The sequence below is a fragment of the Hypanus sabinus genome, chromosome 6 (assembly GCF_030144855.1).
Source record: "Hypanus sabinus isolate sHypSab1 chromosome 6, sHypSab1.hap1, whole genome shotgun sequence".
Lineage (NCBI taxonomy): Eukaryota > Metazoa > Chordata > Chondrichthyes > Myliobatiformes > Dasyatidae > Hypanus > Hypanus sabinus.
Genome location: NC_082711.1, coordinates 40,452,371 through 40,477,264, shown reverse-complemented (window position 1 = coordinate 40,477,264; position 24,894 = coordinate 40,452,371). Strand labels below are relative to the sequence as shown.

The 24,894-nt window shown below is 38.5% G+C and overlaps 1 protein-coding gene across 3 annotated transcripts in view; it reads right to left on the bottom strand.

Moving 5' to 3' along the window:
• LOC132395410 (enhancer of polycomb homolog 1-like) overlaps nt 1-24,894 on the bottom strand; it is a 189,795-nt gene that overhangs the window by 28,347 nt on the left and 136,554 nt on the right. For all 3 annotated transcript variants that reach the window (XM_059971956.1, XM_059971955.1, XM_059971954.1), the window contains 8 exons: nt 19,187-19,332; nt 15,872-16,078; nt 15,284-15,432; nt 14,218-14,377; nt 13,641-13,817; nt 11,904-11,993; nt 9,531-9,679; nt 2,441-2,796 (listed from right to left, as the gene is read on the bottom strand). In XM_059971956.1, the coding sequence (XP_059827939.1) occupies nt 2,441-2,796; nt 9,531-9,679; nt 11,904-11,993; nt 13,641-13,817; nt 14,218-14,377; nt 15,284-15,432; nt 15,872-16,078; nt 19,187-19,332 (1,434 nt within the window). The remainder of the gene's footprint in view (nt 1-2,440; nt 2,797-9,530; nt 9,680-11,903; nt 11,994-13,640; nt 13,818-14,217; nt 14,378-15,283; nt 15,433-15,871; nt 16,079-19,186; nt 19,333-24,894) is intronic.

Sequence of the window (24,894 nt, the reverse complement as noted above, 5' to 3'; positions counted from 1 at the left end):
TACCCAAGGAACTAACCACACCCACCAACACTATATTACAGTGTGTCATTTCCAAAGTACAGTAATACTACCTAACAACTTAAATAACACTATTCATACTTGTGACCTCTACCACCAAGGGCAAGGGCAGCAGACGTCTGCCTTTCCAAGGTACACACTATACTTCCTTTGTTGCTGGGTTCAAACCCTTTTACGCTGCCTCCAAAAATCCCATGGGAGCAAGTTCATCCAATTTACTGTAGCAGTTCAAGAATACCACGCTCGAGGACAATAAGGGATGGGCAATAAATACTGGCCTTGCCAGCAGTGTCACATCTCCAACAATAAGATGACAGTGACCCAAACCAATGAACCAATTGATAATTTGGAAGTTTATACAAAAATACCAATATGGTTTAAACAATAGAACTACAAAAATGTAGTTAGCATCTTTTATGATATTCCATACTGTTGCTCCTCACCCTACACCAGGGACAAGGCACAACATGCAAATTCCAATCCAAGTGACAAAATTTAAAACTTACATTGTTAATTCTTCATTAACACTATTTAAATCCTGGAATATATTTCATAGCACAATGGTAACTCTTTCACTAGATGATTGCAGCTATATAAGGTGGCAGCCCTCCACTGCCTTCAACAGTAATTAAGCTTGGACTATCAAATCAAATAAAACATCACACTTTTCTCCCCACACCTTTGCATCTTCCTGAAATATTGAAACACACTTCCCTTCTCACTCTTTCCTGATGAGGCAGAATCTTCCCCTATTTACTCCAAAATTCTTCATTTTAAAAGCCTCAACATTTTCTCTGCTCCTATCTTTATTCCCACTTCTGCAATTTAGAAGTTAACTCTCGATTAATTCAATTAAAAAAAAGCCTTTCAGTGCAGTACTGAGTACTTTTCCCACACTACCATGTTCCTTCCTCTAACACTTCGACCTAATTTAGCTTTATTACGCAAGAGTCAAATGCTTCTTTAAAAGCACAAGCATCTCTTATTTCCTGTTCCTATTTCCTTCATTATTATGGCATAATTTATAGATTGTGGATAACTAGTTATTTCTTACAGAAATGAAGATAAATTTATGGGTCAGAAGCTTCTCACATTCCTTTTGTCATTTTTGCATGTGGAACACGTCTTTGGAAGATTCCAATTTGCTGGTACTTGGTTTCCCCTACCTCATTTTCAGGTCTTCTCAATCCCCCTTCATCCTAAAGAAATATGAACCCCAGTGTAAATGCTATCTGTCCCATTTACATTGTTGAATACCCCTGATCACAGGATGATCTCCTTTTTACTAATGCAAAGCTAAGCAAAGCCTTAATCTCTCATCTGTGGGGTAAATATTTTGATGATTATACTTCAAAGAATTACACTTGAATCACTGATGCCAGATAGTTGCTAGAAATAATGTTTCCCATACTTTGCTAAAAAATACACCCGAGACCCAGCCATTAAATTATTTTTATTGCACAGCCACAAACAATTATTTCCTGTAAGAAGTTCCTAAATAGCAGTCAATGGTATAAGCCCATGAGAAAGTGGAGAATGTGCAAACCAGAGAGAATGCTCATCTTCTTAGTGGACTGGATTTGAGCATAGGTCAATCTGAAGTAAAATTCTGGATTTCAGGTTGTTGATGACAATGCACAAAATTGAAATTTCCTATCTTCTAATCCATTCGAGTCACATTCTCAAGACACGCATAGCACACAACTTCTCCCATCATAACTTGATAATATTCTCACAGATGTCTCTTTGGTTCAATAATGTATCTATTTGGCTGTTTCCACAATACTAGGAAAGTGCTTTCAGTGACTATTATCAACTAAACAATCCACATCCAGGGTATTCTGCAGTTTGTAATTTTGAAAATACGAATCATCTTGCATTTTTATGAACAAGTTAGATGATCCTTCAACAATGGTTTCCTTCATTTTATTTAAGCAACATATTAATCATTAAAAGAAAGATGACAAAAAGAAAGTTTAAGGGTGGATTGCATCAGGGGAAAAGTTTAATTAATTTCTGCTGCTTCAGTGCACGGTTTAAACCTAGCAGACAACTCACGAGGATAGCATTAATCATTTAAATTTTAAAAAATACCTAAAATTTAATTTCCATATGCTTTAAAGCCAAGAAATAGATAAGTGAAAGATAACAGGAAGATCTTCAGTTTATAGTTCATTCAGTATTCTCATACACATCTTTTTAATGCACTGTCACGTGTAAAACATGTTCAAACTTCCAAGTAGTGACAGTCAATTTATATGCACATACAACTTTATTGGCATCTTCTGAAGTAGGCTAAATAAAAGATTTGTGGTTAAACCAGCCATTGCTTTCCCAAGATAATGTAATATCATGCTCCAGAATTGCACTGCAATCACATTTTTATTGATTAAATTACTGTTTGAGTAATCACAGCACGTACCACTATTCTGTGTTGAACCAGTGCCACTGCTTTTGCTGGAGACAGAGGTACTACATGGCTGGGTCCCAAGTTGTGCTGTTACGATTCGATTTACACCCCGATACAGCTTTCGGGTGGAGAGTTCATCACCATCATTGTCCTGAAGATTTGGTGACCGGGGCCTGAAATGCCGCCATCGGCATGCCTTAATGTTTGCTAGAATCTGAGTGAGGTCTCTAGAAGGATGATCCGAGGTATTTATTTGTGAGGTATTGGCAAATTCGTTAAATGGAGAATGGGGCGGGGAAGAGAGTATCTCAGGATCCAACTGATGAAGAACAGCGTCGTTTCCTGTGTGCGCTCGGTCCAACAAAATTCTACAATAGAAGAAAAGGAAAGCATCAGCAAACTTCAAGCCTTCCCAGTACATGTGAATTGACTCAAGAATTCACTGCAATGAGTAAAAAAAATAGCTCTCTGACTTGTAACCCACAATAGCTAATTATATCATAGATTAATTCATATAGTTTTTTTGCCAAATCAATTGTTTTCCAGTTTAGTTTTATTGATAAATAGCACTTTTCCCTCTCAATTAAGATTGAATCAGATTTATTATCACCAGTATGTGTCGTGAAATTTGTGAACTTTAATTACAAAATTACATCAGGAAATATGACAGTATGGCTTACAAATCTTGGCACATAAACAGAAAAGACTTCTCTACTCAATCAGAAAATATTTTATGAATGATACCACATCATCATCTGCCATAGAAAGGATAATCAAGGCACAATATTTACAGTTGTATGTTGATATTCCACAATTAAATTTTACCATAAGACTTCTATTTTTCCTGATTCTCCAATCATATATATTCCTATAGCTAGGAGTTGTTCATTTGTTTTGTAAACATGATACATTACTAAATACTGGCAACAGCTGCACTGAATTTATGGATCTACTGCTCTGATGAAACCATAAAACATGGAGCATAGTTACGCCACAGCCCCATTCTCTGCCTTCTCCTTGTAAACTTTGACACCCTAATTAACCAAGAACCTATCAACCTCTGCTTTAAACAAACACAATGACTTCACCTCCACAGCTGTCCATGGCAGCGAATTCCACAGATTCACCACCCTCTGGCTAAAGAAATCTCCTCTTATCTGTTCTAAATGGATGTCCCTCTATTCGGAGGCTGTGCCCCTGGTCATAAACTCATTCACTAAAGGAAACATCCTTTCCGCATCCACTCTAGGTCTTTCAATATTCATTAGGCTTCAATGAGATCCCCCACCTCTTCCTAAACTCCAGCAAGTACAGGCCCAGTGCCATGAAACACTCACATTAACCCTTTGATTTCCAGAATAATTTTCATGATCCTCCCCTAGACCCTCTCCAATGCCAGCACATCTTTTAGATAAGGGCCCAAAACAGTTCACAATATTCCAAGTGCAGTCAAACCAATGCCTTATAAAGCCTCACTATTACATCCTTGCTTTTATACTCCAGTCCTTTTCAAAATCAAAAAGGCTCGATCCATAACAGAGGGTTGGGGAAAAAAAATAGATATAATTGGGCTTGATAGGATAAATTTATTCAAACCAAAAAATTTATGAAACTGAAACCATATTCGTAGTGTATATTTAATTACTGGATTAACCATTTGTTTATTCAGTTTAGAAAGAACAAAGGGAAGTTCCTAAAATAGAAACTAATGAAAACCCTTGTACAAATTTACATTCAAGGTTTACCCATTGTAGACTTGGAGTTATATCCAAATCCTGTGTCCAAAATATTAAATATTGGATATTAATTGCCCAATGGTAGAATCTTAAATTTGGTAATGCCAAACCACCATCCTTTTTAGACTTCTGTAGGTATTTTTTTACTTAACCTAGGATTTTTATTTTGTCATATATATGAAGAAATCTTAAGAGTCAACAGTATCAAAAAAGGATTTAGGAATAAAAATTGGTACTGTTTGAAATAAGGTATAAAAATTTAGGTAAAATAATCACCTTAACAGCACTATTCAACCAATCAATGATAAAGACAATGGGGACCATTTAGTAAGCATTTGTTTAACCTAATCCAGGGGTCAGCAACCTTTACCACTGAAAGAGCCATATGGACCCATTTCCCACAGAAAAGAAAACACTGGGAGCCACAAAACCCATTTGACATTTTAAATGAAATAACACTGCATACAATGGGTTTTTTTTGCCTTTATGCTATGTATAAACAAACTATAATGTGTTGCATTTATGAAACTGATGAACTCCTGCAGAGAAAACGAAATTACATTTCTGCATGCAACAAAAACATTTTGAACTCCGAAAAAAAGACATTGGGTTGAAGGTTACTCCATAGTTAGCCTACCTTGGATCGAAAAATTAAAAGAAATCGCGCACCGGCGGGTGTCAGGCACTGGCAGTGGTGACGTATATTAACAGCGATAAAAAACACGTTGTAGCAGTGTGCTACACGCAGTGCTAAAATAACGACACTGCAAAGATAACTTTATTCGAACTAAACAGCCTTGCTTTAAAGCCTCCCTCAACCCGCCTCCCGTGGGCGCGGATGCTCCAAAAGACACGTACTCACAAACCCCCATAGGCTATCTCCCTTAGCCGGAACGGTGGCTAATTGTGAGCCAGTTCGGATGTGCCAGGAAATGGGGTCGCCACAACGTTTTATTTAGATTGTACGAGATCACCATAATCTTCAAATTTCGAATTACATTTCAAAAACTAACAAACCACGGGGAGCCGCAGCACAGAGATGAAAGAGTCGCCTGCGGCTCCGGAGCCGCGGGTTGCCGACCCCTGACCTAATCAATTAAAAGGTAAAATAGTGACCTTAAATAAGTCCTTATGTTTCTTAGTAACTTTAACATCCAGTTAAGTAAAATAGTCAGTAACCTATCTGAATGGTGAACATCTCTAAATTGGAACCTGCATATTTAATGGAAAGAGTTCACTCTTAGTAAGATTCAGTTTGTAGCCAGAAAAAATACTAAACTGAGCAATCAGGGATATTATAGCAGAAACAGATTTCTCAGGACTAGAGATATATAGTAGCAAATCAATCTGCATATAGTGATAACTTGTGCATCTCATTCCCATGGGTAATACAAAGTATATTAGGGGAGTCTTGAATAGCAATAGCTAAGGGTTGCAAGGCAATATCAAATAATAATGAATGATAACATTGCACTTGCCTTCCTTAACATCGACTCGACCTGTAAATTAATTCTTAAAGAGTCCTGCACAAGGATTCCCAAGTCCCATTGCAACTCTGATTTTTGAATCTTCTCCCCATTTAGAAAATAGTCTATGCCTTTATTCCTTCTACTAAAATGCATAACCATACCCTTCACTACATTCCATTTGCTACTTTTGTCCACTCTCCCTGCTTCCTCAACATTACCTGCCCCACCACCTTTGTTTTGTTTTTGTCTACAAACTTGGCCACAAAGCCATCAATTCTGTCAACCAAATCGTTGACATACAGTATAATGTGAAAAGTAGTCCTAATACAGGCCACTGTAGAACACTACTAGTCACCGACAAACAACTAGAAAAAACTTCATTATGACTCCTTGCCTCCTGCCAATTGACCAATCTTCGATCCATATCATAGGTTTTTATCTTGTCAAGCAGCTTCGTGTGTGGCACCTTGACAAAGGCCTTTTGAAAATCTAAACAAACATCCAAACTCTTTGTCCATCCTGCCTATTTCCTCAAAGAATTCTAACAAATTCGTCAGGCAAGATTTCGCCTAAGGAAAACATGCTGACTTTGGCATTCTTTATCATTTGCCTCCAAGCACGTTGAATCCTCACCCTTAATAACGGACCCCACAATCCTAACCATTTCAGTCAGGCTAACTGGCCTATAATTTCCTTTCTTCTGCCTCCTTGCTCAAAGAATGGAGAGACATTTGCAATTTTAAAGACCCCCAGAGGCATTCCATAATTTAGTAATTCTTGAAAATTATTATTAATGTCTCCACAATCTCTTCAGCCACATCGTTCAGAACCTTAGTGTGTAGTCGATGTGGTCCATCTACCTGAAGACCTTTCAGCTTTCCACAGTGAAGACTGGAGCAAAAAGTTTGTCCCTATTTCTTTGTCCCCCCATTATACCTCTATAAGCATCTTTTTCCAGCTGTCCTCTCACCTCTTTACTCTTTCTATATCTGAAAAATAATTTAGCATCCTCTTATATTGTTACAAGACTTGTTACCATCACAAATAATTTTTCTTTAAGTTGCCTTCTGTTGGTTTTTTAAAAGCTTCCTAATCCTTCAACTTCCCACTAACTTTTCCTATATTATGTACCCCCTCTTTTGCTTTTATGCTGCCTTCGACTTCCCTTGTCACCCAGTTGCCTCATCCTCCCTTTAGAAAATACTTCATCTTTGGGTTTTCTGTACCTTTGGAATTGCTTCCAGGAATTCCAGGCACTGCAGTTCTGCTGTCATCTCTGTGAGTGTCTCATTCCAATCAACTTTGGCCAGCTCCTCTCTTACCCCTGTAATTCCCTTTACTCCACTTTCATACTGCAGGGTGAATTCTATCATGTTATGATCACTGCCTCCCAAGGTTTCCCTACCTTAAGCTCCCTAATCAAATCTGGTTTATTACACAACACCCAGTCCAGGACTGTCTTTCACCTACTGGGGTCAACCACAAGCTAAAAAGGCACTGTAATAGGTATTCTACAAATTCTCTCTCTCAGGATCCAGCATCATCCTGATTTTCCCAGTGTATCTGCATATTGAATTCCCCCATGGCCATCACAATACTGTCCTTCTTACATGCCTTTTCTCTTTTCCTGTTGAAGTTTATATATCACATCCTAGCTACTATTTGAAAACCTGTATTTAGCTCCCATCAGGGTCTTTTTACCCTTGCAGTTTCTTAACTCTACCTACAAGGGTTCTATATCATCTGATCCTATATCACTTTTTTCTAAGGCAGGGGTTCTCAACCTGGGGTCCACAGACCTTTCAGTTAATGGTAGGGGCCCATGGCATCAAAATAGGTTGGAAGCCCCTGATCTAAGGATTTTTTTTTTTAAAAACCAATAGAGCCACCACTTGGTAGTTGCTTGTCCTTTTGATACAAAGTGTATCCTTGGATGTTAAAGCACCCAACCATGATCTTCTTTCAGCCACATCTCAGCAATGCCCACATCATAACTGACAATCTCTAACTATGCTACAAGATCATCAACTTTATTCCGTATACTACAGTACTGCACAAAGGTCTCAGGCATATGTAAAAAAAAATTCAGTAAAGATGTTCTCAAAAATATTAAGTTTCTAAATATCAAAAAAATCATAAAGAGCAGTAAACAGTAAACAAAAACCAAAACAAATCAATATTTAGCGTGACCATCCTTTGCCTTTAAAATTGTATCAATTCTTTCAAAGACGTTGTGCAGTTTTATAAGAAAATTGCCTGGTTGGTTGTTCGAAGCAACTTGCCACAGTTCTTCTGCAGACTTTGGCTGTCTTGCTTGCTTCCATCTCTCCAGGTAATCCCATACAGCCTCAATGATGTTGAGATCATGGCTCTGTGGATGGAGTACCATCTAATGCAGAACTTTTTCTTCTTTTCGCTGAAGGTAGTTCCTTCTGACCTTGGCTGTGTGTTTGGATTCATTATCCTGCTGCAGAATGAAACTGGGATCAGTCAGACACCTCTCTGATGGTACTGCACGATGGACGGGAATCTGCTTGTACTTCTGAGTATTGAGGATTCCATTAATTCTGGCCAGATCACCAACTCCATTTGCAGAAATGCAGTCCTAAACTTGCATGGAACCTCTATTGTACTTCACTGTTGGCTGCAGACATTCATCCATGTAGTGCTCTCCAGTTCTTCTATGGACAAACCGCTCCTGCTTGAAAATTCTGACTCATCAGTCATTTGCTGCCATTATTCTGCATCCCAGTGCTTGTATTTTTGTTCACAAGTGAGTCTCTTGGCTTTGTTTCCACTTCGGAGAAATGGCTTTTTGGCAGCTATTCTTCCCACGATGGCCACTTCTAACAAGACTTCTCTAGACTATAGAGGTGTCTACTTGGGTTCAAGTGGTTTCTGTGAATTCAGAGTTCAAAATGCTGAACAACTTCTGATTTAGAAGGATGCCAGTTTGATGTATCACTTGTCTGCTGCACTCAATTTCTGTGGCCAACCACTGTTTCTGATCTTCAACCTTGGTTTTTAGGTGCAATTTCAGAAGAGCATGGACAGCACATCTTAAAACTCCTGCCTGCCAGCCATGAAATTTCTGCTTGGGAGAGATCTTACTGGCGTAGGATGACCATCTTGTGCCTTGTTATTATGCTCACTCTTGCTATAATGTAAGAACTGATTACTTGAAAGTTAAACTGTACATCTGCCACTCCCTCACTTTTTAGTTTGGTTCCACTTCGCCCAGGTTGATTCCTTCTGCACCTGTTTCTGTTGTCCAATTTAGTTCATTCAATTCTGTGTCATTGATTAGCACCTGTTTGTCATCCTTGTTTTCACATACATGCACTAGGCTACATACCTACCAAGGAATCAAGTTTTCATTTGAAAAGTGCTCTATTACTTAAAAGGTTCCTTTTTATAATGAAATACAAAAAATTCTCAACATTTAATGTTTTGGAAAATGAATGCTTCGAAATATGTAATTTTCTCTTTACTACTGACACACAAATCCAAAAGACGAAGAACATCCAAAACAAACTTTATATTAAAAAAAATCTAGGGTACCCAAGACTTGCTCAGTACAGTACAAGCACATTCAAATATAACATCTTCAGTCCTGCATTCATCACCTTTTTCAAACTTGCTCCCATTTTACACTTCACCTCATCTCACTGAGTGCAATTCTGCCCTATCATCTGCCCATCCATCCTCAGTTTCACTACACACTGCATTGACTTGTAAACCAAGTGCCCCATCCTCAGCTCTTATCACTCCAGTTCCCACCTGCCTACCAACTTAATTCAACCACTAAATAAATTGCTATATAAAAGATTTAATTTTAACATCCATTAAAGCATGAACTTCTCTTAAAAAATTAAAATAAACAAGTCTTTAATGTACCTTCCACCTCGACCAACACGCCTCCGTGCAAAACCAATACACCTCCTGGGAACAGTCAGCGTAGTGAGGCAGTATCTATAACGAACATCTCCTAATCCTCCTTCTTCTGGACTACACCAAGGCCAACTGCCTGTTTGGTCCAAGCGAGGCTGCAAGCAAGAAAACAAATTAACCCAGAGTGCAATAAGATACAGTTAAGAAATGACACTTTCCTAGCAATGCAAAAATTTCTATGTTTCTATATTGTGTGGCTTCTAGTTTTTAGTTCAATGACTCATTTTGGATGGTTTCCTGTTACAATATACAGAATACCAAATGTTTGTGTAACTCCTTTACGTCAAACACAAATATATTATAGATTGCTTTTTAATTATAACCATATAACAATTACAGCACGGAAACAGGCCATCTTGGCCCTTCTAGTCCATGCTGAACACTTACTCACCTAGTCCCACTGACTTGCACTCAGCCCATAACCCTCCATTCCTCCCCAGTCCATATAACCTATCCAATTTTACTTTAAGTGACAATACCAAACCTGTCGCTACCACTTCTACTGGAAGCTCGTTCCACACAGCTACCACCCTCTGAGTAAAGAAATTCCCCCTCGTGTTACCCTTAAACTTTTGCCCCCAACTCTCAACTCATGTCCTCTTGTTTGGATTTCCCCTACTCTCAATGGAAAAAGCCTATCCACATCAAATCTAATTCTCCAAAGCTACGAGCACTGGTAGCCAGTTGGTGGTGTAGTGGCATCCACACTGGACTTCGAGGCAAATAGTCCTGGGTTTGAATTTGGCCGGCCCTTTGCACTCATTCCACCTGTGCTGTGTTGAGTGCTGAGCTAGCAACTCAGTCCATTAAAAAAATGCTAAAGAGACAGTAAGGCTGCCACCTGCTGTGCAGAGGAGCAACAATGAGCACTGGTCTGTGAACACAACTGTTATTTTTTATAAAAAAGTTAGAAGGTATAATAAGGAGTATTTTATTTAAATAAACCCCATTTAAAATTCATAATCTTCTAAATTATGCAGTGCATACAAAGCTTCAATGGAAAAAATCTTCTCACTAAAGTGGCCTGTGAAAAATCAGAGCTATTATAATCATTCACAATGCATTACAAAATATGGTTAACCTACTTAAAATTATTGCATTCAACTTCCCGCCCACTAACCCATTTTCCTTTCAACTGTATTTAAGCTGTCTTACTGCACCAATCACCATGAAGTCATGTAAAACAACATATAGGTTATTTTAACAATTTCAGATTTAAACATAGTTTGAAGTTTTGTGGAAAATATCTGCATTCTCAAACACTGCATTAACTATTTTCATCTTCAGAGAGTCTCCACTGATTAAACATAAAAGATTGGTAACAAAAAAATTCTGTCTTGTTCTGAGACTGCTCAGTCATGATATCAAACATGATTCTTTAAATTAAATTGAAACTTTGGTTTTGTGAACATTTGAAGAGCAATAAATTTGACACTTTCACTGTTCTCAAATACAAACAAGCTTTTTACTATAAAAACTGTTATATAAAATAAGTACATGTTTTGCCCATCAATTCCAAATGTTAACGAGAAAGCCAAGCTGGGCAGCAAATTCACTATTCTAAAAGGCACTCTCTTAAAAAAATGCTAGATGCCGCTTTATTTGATTTGTAGTTACTTCAAACTTATTTTAAAAATTCTGATCAATGGTAATTTATAGCAATTTTATGAATAGTAATTTCAACTAATTAGGACATATTTAGCTTGAAAGATTTGCTGGGATTTATACTTATGTACAGTGACCAAAAGCTTTAATAAACAATGCAGTTGTTTAATAATAATTACTGTATTACTCAAATTGCCTGCTTTACTTGCTCCCAGCAGACATATACCAGATCACTAAGTAATTTACATTACAGCACAGTAATTAAAGCATGATGAATGGACAAAGGCACTGTAGTAAAATGTAATAATGTTGCAGTGCAATTTGCTTGTGTAATAATTTAAGGATGCATTCAGTTATTGCAGGGCTATGCAAGTTCAAAAGTAGAAGTTGTAATTTAATTACCCATATAGTATAACAAAACTGAGTCTATGAAGTTAGCATTAGCAACTAGATTTAACAAAGGTTCAGTATATTAATATCAATTAAATATTGATAGATAAAACAGAAAACATTCTCGGGAAAAAAAGGCCATGGTACAGAAATTGTGTAAAGACTGTAGAAACCCAATATATTGATCCAAGAAAATTTGTGCTTCATGCTTAAATTGTTGTCAATTGAACCATAACCACTAAAAGTAACATGGCATTTCAAGCAAAACAAAGTTAATCTGAATAAAGGTCTATTCAAGGCTGCATCCAATTTTTTGGCACTTACAGAATAGTACTGACACCCTGCTTTCCTTCGGAAAGCAAAAGGACCATCTGGATCATTCTCTTCCTCTGCTTCTGAAGATGCAGAATGGACCTTTGTCAAAAGGAAAAAGCACACAATTGTAATTTCTTTCCAATAGATCAAGGTAATGAGTATTTCTCTTCTACTTCACTGTATTACTGCATTGGTTTACTGTGGTCTTTTTCCACGTTACTTCAGGCCAGTTCTTAATCACTAAATGCACTGATTTCCATATTCAATCCTGATAAGCCCCTGATTAATAAATTACTTTAGTCTTCAGAACCAGCAAGTTTGTGAATATACTTCTACTTAACATTAGACACAAATGGCTTATTACCAAACTTTCTAAAACAAAAATAATGTCATCAATACACATAGGACATACAAAAAAGTGTGGGCTCTTTGACCCATGATGTTGTGCTGACCTTTATCAACCTCCCTTACATGACCTCCTTAATAATGCTTAATTTATCATATTACAATTTTATGGAATATTAATCAATATTTTCAAAGTTCTCCCTCTACTTTAACAGTTCCTTAACTTCCGCACACTTGATCTTTCCCTATCCTCAGTTTCTTTTCTTGCACTCTTTTCCCTCTAGCCTCTTCCCAAACTTTCTCTAACCCAATGGTTGAACAATAAAATTTTCCCACACTACAATTTCATTCCTGTTCCTTTTCAGTGGACAGTCCAATACCTCTCTCTCTGTCTTACGATAGGCTTGTTTTTCTCCCTTATTTCATAGCATTTAATAGCAGCCTACAGTAATGCAGTGGTTAGTACAACACTATTACAGAGCCAGCAGTCAGTGATCGGAGTTCAACGCCTGTCACTGCCCGTAAGGATTTGTATGTTTTCTCCGTGGCAAAAACTCACAGATTAGCAAAGGTTAATTAAGTGGTGGGCATAGAGACTGGTGCCAGAAGCATAGCAACACTTGGAGGCTGTCACCAAATCATATTTAGTGGGCTGTTGACGCAAACGAAACATTTCACTTTGTTTTGATATACATGGGACAAATAAAACTATTTAAAAAAAAATCTGCCTTTCCTTCACCCCTCAACTCTTACTTAGCTTCACGTTACTTCATTTTCAACCTTCACTGTTACATTTATTCCCATTTATCTTTTATTATCTGTGAACTAATGTGACCCACAATCCACACTAACATTCCTGCACCGTTATTATACTAGTAGCTCTGACCCCTCATTTCTTAATCCAAGAATTTGTTGTGATTCTTCTTGTGAATCATGAGGAAAAATATTCACCATTAACCAATCCTGTAATGTAGAGTAGTTTCTCCATCCACATTTATAATGGAATCATTGCTGATAGATGCATTCAGAACCAACAGTTTTATGAGATAAAAACACAAAATGCTGGCAGAACTCAGCAGGCCAGACAGCATCTATGGGAGGAGGTAGTGACAACGTTTCGGGCCGAAACCCTTCATCAGGAGTGTACCTCCTCCCATAGATGCTGTCTGGCCTGCTGAGTTCTGCCAGCGTTTTGTGTTTTTATTTCCAGCATCTGCAGATTCACTCGTGTTGAGTTTTATGAGATATTTTACTTTATAAATTTAGAGCCACAAAATGTAAAACACTTAGAATTACAACTATACACCCTCACTTAAATTTGATGGAATTTAACATAGACCATTACTGCACCAGACACTGAAACTGACCTTGAATTATTTGAATAAGAAGCACAATACAGACCTGTGAGAAGGGCTCTTCATCAGAGCTGGGAAAGTCATACTGGTTTATATCCTTTGCATTAAAGACTGGCAGTGCAGCAGGGCTTGATTGCTGGGGTGCAGCAGGAATTGGTTGCGAGATTTTGTGTTTTTTCTTTTCATACTTCCTCTTGGGTCGTACAATCTCCACATTCTCCTGCTGCAACATAATTAGCATAGAATGTTTAACATTTTATAATCTAATTGTTAGTATGTAATTAATATTTACTGATACAAGTAAAAATACAAGTCAGGATTTTCTTCTATAACTACTGCTGAATACACGTACAAATGTACAGCTCACTGACATATGGATGAAACCAACCAAATAAATAGAAAAATATACAAATTAACATGTTAATAAGTGTATTTATCCTTTCTCAATTATTGCCAATGTCAGATGCAAACTTAGATCCATTTTCAGTGCCAGTATGCCGCAGAACCAAATGATTAACATTTATCTTAACTGTGTAGTTGATAGAGATGGCTATAGAGATAGGTTAGCTTGTTGTGCATTACAAAACATTACATTATTTATATATGCAATGATAAGTTCTTACCTTATTAACTTTGAATTCCTTAATCTCCATAAACTCTTGATGTTTAAACTGATTGCTATTAGATATTGGAGTGATGGGCACTGTGTAGGTAGGCTTCACATGCTGCCGCTGTGCCATGACCTCTGATAAAATCTCTCCACTGAAATCACCCAGACTGTGCCTAAAAGCATGAAAACAATTTCAATCCGGAGAACATAACAAAATAAAAGCACAATATCTTTGTCAGCTGTGAATAAACTAAATTAACAATATGCAATGCAACTTCAAAGTCGGGAGACAGGAAAGGAAAATTGCCTAAAAAAGGAGTAAATGACACTCTGTGGCTTTATTAATAGTTTCTTTTCACATTTTGTACAGCTGTAGCTTTGATATCTCCAAACCATTTTTGTACAATTTTCATTTATAAATTATGGTAGTGGTACACATTTAAAAAATACAGCAACATTTTTAGCATAACACTAAATTGAAACGACGACCATATAACTATTTCTCTGCATTTTCCATCTCTAGCTGTAGCAAGACAGATCACAAAGCATTCCAACAGGTGATTAGGATGGCTCAGCACATCACTAGGACTCAACTACTGGACCTGGAGACAATTTACAACTCTCCATGCCCACAGCACGCTCGTAAGTTCATTAAAGACCCTTCCCATCATGGACATTGTCTGTTTGATCTCCTGCCACCTGGTAGGACATACTGAAACATCTTTGCCAAGGTAGTATGATTGAAAAACAGCTTCTTCCCGAAGGCTGTTGTACAGCTAAATAACGCTACAACCTGGCTTGCCAAAGGTCTTTGAATGTTATAGCTATCAATATCACCTGTTGCATGTAAATATGGATTTTTAAAAAATTAAGCTGCATTGTAAATACCCGTTTTGCACGGATTGAAGTAGCACTGCAATCTCAACTTGAGCAATGACAATAACGTTCTATTGTATTCTATACAACATGTCACATCTTTAAAGAAAACATTCCCTGTATATAAATTTAACTAATTTTAGGAGCTATGTGGGCAAAACCCCTCAAAATAATATGTACAAATAAACATTGATTGTATATACCTTTTCTCAACAATTTCTAATGTTAGATGCAACAATTCTCTTTTGCTTTTTTCTCTTCGTTTAATCATCTCCAAGATTGTTACAGCTCGACTAAGATCTCTTCGCAACTTCAGCATCTTTTCATATGAGGCCTCATCATTTTTACGATTCTACAAAATACAAAAATCCATTTGTTTATTGAAATAAAAATTATATTATTTTCCTTTTTTGCCTTAAGATTTATTTTATGTTTACCTGGATTCCAATGCAAGGAACTTTACAGAATTGCAGAAGAACTTAAGAGCAAACTTTAGCCTTCTCTAAAGTATAAAATATGACAATAAGTCAACCGAAGTTTTTCTTTGTACTAGCACTAAGTAATGTACGTGTAAGACAGTAATCAACATTAATATCTTGCAACTACAAAGTGGTAATGCTTAATAAAATACTGCCCATGTAAGAGTAATTACTTATTTTCATGTATTTAACCAGAACTAAAATTTGTTCTCACATTTCATGCAACATTGGTCATACAAGTAGAGACTTAGAATAAAAGGACTGGACTTCCCCAAAATAATAGTTAAGATTCATATGTCAGATCTCACAAACCTTTCGAGTTTGCATCTTCTCAGTTCTTCTTCTGAATGCCACGTAAGGATCATTGGTACTGGAACCATCCCGCTTTTCCTGTTTTACTGTTGGAATAAGTGAACAACCTCGACAGCTTTTCCTTTTCCGAATCCAATACTCGTACACTTCCCAGATCAGATCGTCGTCCTCTTTCAACAGCAACTTTGCCTCCTGAAGAGTTACCAACTAACAAAATAATTAAAATTTCATATAAACTAATCAAATTCAAACATCAGACTTTATGTAACTTTATGCTAAAATGAAAAATGCATCCATCAAAGCTAGGGAGTAATATATGCATCAGCACAGGTGCACCACAAAGCTCTGCAAGGAGCCCCCCAACTCTACTCACTTAATACATGAGGCTCAACACACCTCCAATTTATGTTTGCCAATAATTAATCAAATTATTAACCAATAATTAGCCAAATCAAAGATGATGTGAATCAGCATAATGAAAGTCTGGCTGAGTGGTGCTATAACAACAACTAATCAATGTCAGCAAGATCAAGGAGATGATAGATACATCCCAAAGATGAAGTAGCATTCTAAAGGGAAGATGAGGCAACCATGGCTGGCAAGAGAAGCCAAAGACAGCACAAAAGGAAAAGAAAGGGCATGTAATATAGCAAAAATTAGCAGGAAGTTATATGATTAGGAAGATTCTTAAAACCAACAGAAGGCAACTAGAACAGCCATAAGGAGAGAAAGTACGAAGGTATGAAATATGAAGGTAAAATAGTCAAAAATATAAAAGTAGATACCAAAAATATTTTCATACTTCTTGAGAGACAAGAGTGGATATAGGACCACTGGAAAATGATGCTGAGAGTGAGTAATTGGGGACAAAGAAATGGCAGTTGAACTTAAGTATTTTGTGCCAGTTTTCACTGTGGAAGGCGCTATGCCAGAAATTTGAGTGTCAAGGAAGAGAAGTGAGTGTAGTTGCTATTTCTAAGGAGAAGGTGCTTGGGAAGCTGAAAGGTCTGAAGGTAGCTAAGTCACGTGGACTAGAAGGACTACACACCAGGGTTCTGAAGGAGGTAGCTAAGGAGATTGTGGAGACATTAGTAATCTTCCAAGAATCACGAGACTCTGAAATAGTTGCAGATGATTGGTAATGTCACTCCACTCTTTTAGGGAGGAAGGCAAGCAGAAGAAAGGAAACTTTAGGCCAGTTAGCTTGACTAAAATGGTTGGGAAGATGTTGGAGTCCATTAAGGATGAGATATCAGGGTAGTTGGAGGCACATGATAAAGTATGCAAAGCCAGCATGGTTTTCCTTAAAGGGAAAGCCTGCCTGACAAATCTGTTTAAATTCTTGAGAGGAAATAGCAAGCATAGACAAAGACAACAGTGGATGTTGCTTACTTGTATTTTCAAAAGGTTTTTGACAAGGTGTCGCACATAAAGCTGTTTTAATAAGATAACTACCTATGGTATTACAGGAAAGGTACTAGCATGGGAAGAATAGTGGCTGACTGCCAGGAGACAGAGTGGAAAAAAAGGCCTTTTCTGGTTGGTTATCAAGTAAAATGTCAATGATTTGGATGATTGGATTGATAGTTTTGTGGCCAAATTTATGGAAAATACAAATATACGCAGAGAGGCAGTTAGTGTTGAAGAAGCAGGAAGTCTGCAGGACTTGGATAGACTGGGAGAATAGGCAAAGAAGTGGCAGATGGAATATGGTGTATGTCATGCAATATGGTGTAGTGCACAGTCATGCACTTTGGTAGAAGGACTAAAGGCATAGACTATTTTTAAACTGGAGAGAAAATTCAAAAATCAAAAGTGCAAAGAGATTTGTGAGGCTTTGTGCAGGAGTCCCAGAAGGATAACTTGTAAGTTGGGTTAATAAGACCTAAGATGGGTCAGTGGTAAGGAACACAAATGCAATGTTAGCATTCATTTAGCAAGATCTGAAATTTAAGAGCAAAGATGTACTGCTGAAGCTTTATAAAGGCATTGGTCTGACTGCATTTGGAATATTGTGAGCAGCTTTGGGCCCCTTATCTAAGAAAGGAAGTGTTCTCATTGAAGGGGGTCCAGAGGTGGTTCACGGGAATAATTCTGAGAATGAAAGGGTTAACACAGGAGGAGCATTTGATGGCTTAGGGCTGGTATTCGCTGGAGTTTAGAATTGGGGGGTGGGGTTGGGGGGTGGGTTTCCAATAAATAGTGGGCAAGCCTAGGACCAGAGGGCACAGCCTCAGAATACAGGGATGTCCATTTAGAACATTGATGAGGAAATTTCTTCAGACAGAAAGAAGCAAATCTGTGGAATTCATTACCACAGATGGCTGTGGAGACCAGGTAACTGGGTATATTTAAACAGAGGTTGATAGACTCTTAAAGGGTGTCAAAGGTTATAGACAGAAGGTAGAATGAGATTGAGGGGGATTATGAAATATCCCCCTCAAATCAGGCATTATGAAATGGTGGAGCAGATTTATTGGGCTGAATTCCGAGTTTGCTCCTATGTATTATGTCATGTAAAAGTGGTAAGGTAAACTTCTACTGATGCGGTAGAGAGGATATTGACTGGTTGCATCATGATCTGGGATGGAAACACCAATGCCCTTGAATAGAAGAGCCAACAAAAAGTAGCAAATACTACCCAGCCCATCACAATAAAGGCCTCTCCACAACTGAGCACATCTACACAAAGCACCATTGTGGGAAAGCAGCATCCATTATCAAGGACACCCACCATCCCGGCCATGCTCTTTTCTTGCAGCTTCCATCTGGAAGGTGGTAAGAGAGCCTCAGGACCCACACTACCAGGTTCAGGAACAGTAATTACCCCTCAACCATCAGGCTCTTGAACCAGAGGGGATAACTTAACTCAACTTTTGTCGCTCCATCACTCACCCGTTCCCACAAGCTATCGACTCACTTTCTAGGACTCTTCATTTCATGTTCTCAATATTTATTATAATAATTATTATTTTTCTTCTTTTGTTTTACAAAGTGTGTTGTCTTTTGCACATTGGTTGTTTGTCCGTCCTATTAGTTGTGGTCTTTCTTTGATTCTATAGTGTTTCTTGTAATTACTGTGATTGCCCGCAATAAAATGAATCTCGGGGTTTGATATGGTGACAAAAATGTACTTCTGTAGTAAATTTACTTTGAACTTAAACCAATCACGTGACAAAAAGACAAAATTATACATGCATCTCAAGTCAAAATTTACAGTACATATCAAAAATTCATCATTTAAAAAGCATGTTGTATTAAAGTACAACAAAGCCATCATAAATGCAGCCAGATGAAGTAAATACAATTTCTTACCTGCTGACCACTGCCCTTTTCTAGTCGATCAATCATCTCCTCAAATTGTAAAGGAGTGATGTCCATTTTCTTCTTTAATTTATTCACAAATGCTTCATCGTCCGAGTCCATATCATAGTCTGGTTGCTCAGCATCCAAGCTAAAAGCTGAATTAAAAATGACAAAGTCACATTTCAAGTTACATTGACAAAGCTAAAATTCCAATTAGGAATGAACAAGCTCTTTGTACACGTTATTTCTGGAGTATATATTGGAAAATTTTCTTGAACATAGCCCCTCATTTGGCATGCAAAATGAATTGCTATTAATGATGTGAAAAGCAAAAAGGCGATAAGTCTTAAAAAAAAACTATAAACAGAAGCTAGGTTAGATGGCATTAAGGGAAGGATAAACAGTTAACGTATCCAGTCTGAGACACTATCAAAAATGATAAAGAGAAACAGGTTGGAATAGGTAGCAAATGTGATGTGAGGACAATGGGTGGAACAAACAGAATTTAAGGAAGAGCTTCAAATCATAAACATGAGATAATGCAAAATTTCCCGCATCTAAGTAACATGCACAAACTGCTGAGGAGCTCAGCAAGTCTGGCAGCAACTATGGAGAGGAACAAACACTTGACTTTTTGGTCTGAAACTCTTTATTATCAAGACTGGAAAGGAAGGGGGCAGAAGTAGAATAAAATGGGGGGGGGAGGGGACAGCAAGAGGAGAGACAGAGTATAGGCTGGCAGGTGATAGGGGAAACCAGGTAAGGGGAAAGATGTGTGCGTGCGAAGTAAGAAGCTGGGAGATGATAGGTAGAAGGTAAAGGGTTGAAGAAAGAATCTGATAGGACAGGACAGTGGACCATGGAGAAAGACGAGGAGGGGAACCAGAGGATGGTGATGCACAGGTGAGAAGGGGGTGTGAGAAGAAAACCCAGTGGGAAAAGGAAAAAGAGAGGATGGAGGGGGAGAAGGCAAAGAGATCAACACTCATGTCATCAGATTGGGGGTGGCTCAGACAGAATACTAGGTGGTCATGGACAGACATGTCAGAATGGGAATTAGAAGTTAAATTAATATGGGTACTGATGGGAAAACCCACCTTTTTTGACAGAGTACTCTATGTCAGGTATCCTAGTTTACATAAAGTTTTACCGATGTAGATGAGGCAGTCTTGGGAGTAATGGATACAGTAGATGACTACTCTAAAAGACTTGCAGGTTAAGTATTGGGCCCTGAATTGTGGTATTGTGGTGAGGGACAAATGGACAAAGGAGTCATTTAGAGAGCAATGCAATCCCCACAGAAAGTGGTGAGCTGCTGGGGGGGGGAGGGGAGAGAAGAGAGAGAAGTTGTTTGGACTCCGTTGTGGGCAGAAATTATGCAGAATTATGTGCTGGGTAAGGAAGGTCATGTGGTGGTAGTTAATAATAATAAGGGGAAACACATTCCTATTATAATTGCAGGAGGATGGAGTGAGGGTGCAGGATCAATGGTAGTGAAAGGGAAAACCTCTTCTTTGAATATGGAGGACATCTTGGATGTTCTAAAATGGAAAGCTGCACACTGAAAACATGCTGTAGAGATGGTTAACTGCCCCATAAAGGCTACATTATTGGACTATAACAGGAATTCTTTTTTCTGTTATGCCTTCCATTGCCTTCCCTACAGTTTCCTGATACCCAGACTACCTTGTTTTTCTCCGTCAGTTCTGTAAAAGGATCTCAAGACCTACATCATTAAACACTCTTTGTAGAAATGCTGCCTGACATAATAAGTTGTCTCAGTATTTTCTTTTTTTTTATTATAAAGAATTATCTTTCTCTTTTTTAAAATTTGGACCAGAAGAATGCTGATACTAGGACAGATCGTTGTTGAACCCTAACATTAGATCACAGTGATTTAACTGTCTCGAATTAAATTGTTCAATTTAGCATCAGATTGTATGCAGTATACCATTTGAAATTCTTACTCTTCGCCGAGACATTCACAAGAGACTCCAATGAATGAACGATAGTAATAACAGAATCTCAAAGACACCCACCTCCAAGCTATACAATATGGATTTTAAGTGACAGTGCATTGCTAATTAATATTAACAGCAGCATTTTATATTTTTGGAATTAGCACTTCATATAGCTTATTTATAAATAGCATATGGTACATGTCTTTTTGCCCAAATTTTCATTGCTCAATTTGCAAAACTAACCCTTTTCTGTAACAGAAGGCGAAAGTTATTTTAAAATAGCTTTTCAGTACAGCTCTTTTTCGCTCCCTTCAGCGCAATGAATTTCAGAACAACACCACAAAGCAAATAATCAGAAATAAAAGATCTTGATGCACTGCTTAAAACAGTACTGGAAGTACATCCAAAAAGGAATTAACCCTAAGTTTCAAACTATGTTGCAGGATTCTGGGGAAAGAACGGGGGAATGGATAGTTCTATCAATAAACAGGAGATGCAACAAAGACCCATGCTCAATGATTCAGAACAGCTTGCTTCTTCTGTCGTAAGATTTCTGAATGGCCCACAATCCCATAAATACTAACTTGTTCTTTGTATTATGTATTTTTATAATCTATATCATTATTATGTCTTTGCACAGTACTGTTGAAGCTGCAAAACAATTTCATGTCATATACGACAGTGATAAAAAAATCTGGTTGTGATTCTCTCAGCGATGACTTTTTAAATCAACAGTCCTGTACTTCACAGAGGTGGCAAACCTTTCAAGAGGTGTGCGCCCAAACTGGCGCAATCTTCTAAAATAATTCTCGTGTGCTGTGGTAATCTTGAGTAGAGATTATCAATGATTAATGAATTAGTAACAATAATAATGGACTTTACAGAAAAGGGATGAGCCCTGTTGCTTATTTATGTCTATTCATTGCTTTACTATTAATAAGCATAAGAGATATATAGAAATAAATGAAGCATTTCAGAAAACCTGTTGAAAACTTAGTACCATTAATCTCATTGCCCTTAGGTCGTAAAAAAAAGTCATTTATTGCTTTATTTAGCAGCAAAAATAATCATTATGTATCTTTTTATTATGGGTGGGGTTTACAGAAGTGGCATTGGAAACAGTATGCCAACAAAATCTTTTGCACATACCATAGGTTCACCAACCTTACCCTATAAACTCATCAGCCAGGGAGTCGTCTACACATTCAGTCAACAGAATTTTTAAAAGTTTCCATAAGACACAGGAAGAGGATTGGGCCATTTGGCCCATCAATTAGATCGTTTCTCATTCTTTGAAGCACTACTGAATACAAACTTAGTTGCCTTGATTACTCCTCATAAAACAATACAGCTAACCAAGGAATACTATTTAAAGTAAACGGTATTTAAAGTGTGGTCTCACCATGATCCTATGTAATTGCAGCAAGAACCTTTGTTCTGTATTCAAACCCTCTTCCATTTACATTTCTATCCAGTTGCTTTCAGTGACTATACATCTCTGTGTATCAACACCTCCTAATTTTACACTATACAGGTGTCCCCCATTTTTCGAACGTTCGCTTTACGTTAACTCACTGTTACGAAAAAAGGCAGCGCATGCCGAGCAAACTAGCTCCTCCCCCGGAACTGCATTCTAGCCGGCATTGCTTAAACACGTGCCTGTGAGCATCTGTACTTTATGTCGATTTATTTTGTGCATCCGTTAGAAAGATGAGATCGAAGGCATCGGAAAAGCCTAAAAGAGCATGTCAGGGTGTTACACTTAGCGTAAAAGTAGACATAATAAAGCGTTTCGATCATGGTGAATGAAGTAAGTGAGTTTGGCTAAGGGTTTGTGGAAGTTGACGAAGATGATGTTGAAGAGGTTTTGGCATCCCATAACCAAGAACTGACAGAGAAGAGGTGAGGATAACAATTAAAGCTGAGTGCAGTAGCGAACGGCCTGAAAGTGAAGATGTCCAGGAACTGAACGGGAAGCAATTGTGTGAGATTTTCACTGTGATTGACAATGCTGCAATAATTGCAGAAAAGTAAGACTTTAATTTTGAAAGGGTACATGGGTTTAGGGCAGGGTTGCAGGATGGTTTGAGTGCTTACAAAGAACTGTATGATAGAAAAATGAGCGAGGCTAAGCAGTCAAGTATACTGTCATTTTTCAAGCCTTCCATATCATTACTAATGATGAAAAATTGTTTCCAACTGCATCTTTCTGAAATACCCAGAAGGCTTTGTTACTCTCCTATTCTCTTCATCCTTTTACTCTTCCTTCACCCTACTTCAGAATTTTTCCTGAAGGCTGCCATGAATGACACACATTACTGGCCCACATTACCTCCGACAGAGGTGCCCAGTTCACCTCCAGCCTGTTGGGAATGCAGCTACACCACACTACTGCCTACTACCCACAGTCAAACGGACCAGTGGAACATTTCCACTGTCACTTGAAGTCGGCTCTCATGGCCCGCCTGAGAGGACCTAACTGGGTGGACGAGCTTCCCTGGGTCCTGCTTGGAATTCGCACATTGCCCAAAGAGTATCTGCACGCCTCGTTGGCCGAGTTGGTGTTCAACGCACCCCTGGTTGTCCCAGGAGAGTTTATACCAGCCCCAAGGGGGCAAGAGGAAGAATCCGCAGCAGTCCTGGACAGACTGCACAAAAGGCTCGGCAACCTGGCCCCCGTACCGACTACACAGCACGGATGGACCCCGACCCATGTACACAAAGACCTGCAGAATCGTAAGTTTCTGTTTGTACGAAGGGGTGGACACCGGGCACCGCTACAGCGGCCGTACGAGGGGCTGTTCAAGGTGATCAACAACAATGGGTCCACGTACGTTCTGGACATTGGGGGGAAAGAGGAGGCTTTCACGGTGGACAGACTCAAACCAGCCCATGTGGACTTGACGCAGCTGGTCGAGGTTCAGGCACCGCGGCGCAGAGGCAGATCCAGACTGTGGACATTGGGGGGAGTATTGCCAGTTCTGGGGGGGGGGTGGGGTTATGTGGCGACCCACTTTCTGCACAGGCGAATCGGCTCACAAATAGCCAGCACACGGGGGGAGACTTTGGTAACGCATCTCTGATGTCATTTCCGCCCGGAGAGGGCGGGCGCTAGGGATTAAATGCCAGCGCCACGAAGTTTGAATAAACTAGTCTTGAAACAACTTACCGACTCGACTGCATGTTGTCTCTAGCTCTGTATGTAGTATATCGTTACAGTGCTTTATTAACGCAACAGAGTTAGTCAGTTTTCCAATGTTCGTCGTCAGCTGGGTCATACTATCCATCAACTCCCTGTCATTTACCTCCATACGCTCCAGTATTTGTTTTTTCCAGTTTTAAGACCTCCTGTGTGAGAGCAAACAGCTGTCCGTTCTTTGGCAATTTTGTTTTAAGTTTTTCTAGTCTGTAACTGGACAAATGCACGCCAAGCCTTTCAAGGCAAGACTCGAACCCAAACATGTCACTTGTTTTCAGATGTGTCCTGCACATGCCCAGTAGAAGGAGATTTGCCCAAATACCCATTTTAATGTGGACGGAGGCATTTTCAAAAATGCCTGTTGTGGACGCCTATTGTTTTTACGCGAAACTGGCGTTTTTAAAATTAACTGGTCCAGTGTGGACGTAGCCTTAGAAATTAATGATAACGGAGAGGTTTCACCTCCTATTCTATGGGATATGCTGAAGGCTGTTTTAAGAGGGAAAATTATAGCGGTATCTTCATATAAGAAACAAATAAGGAATAAAACATGAGGA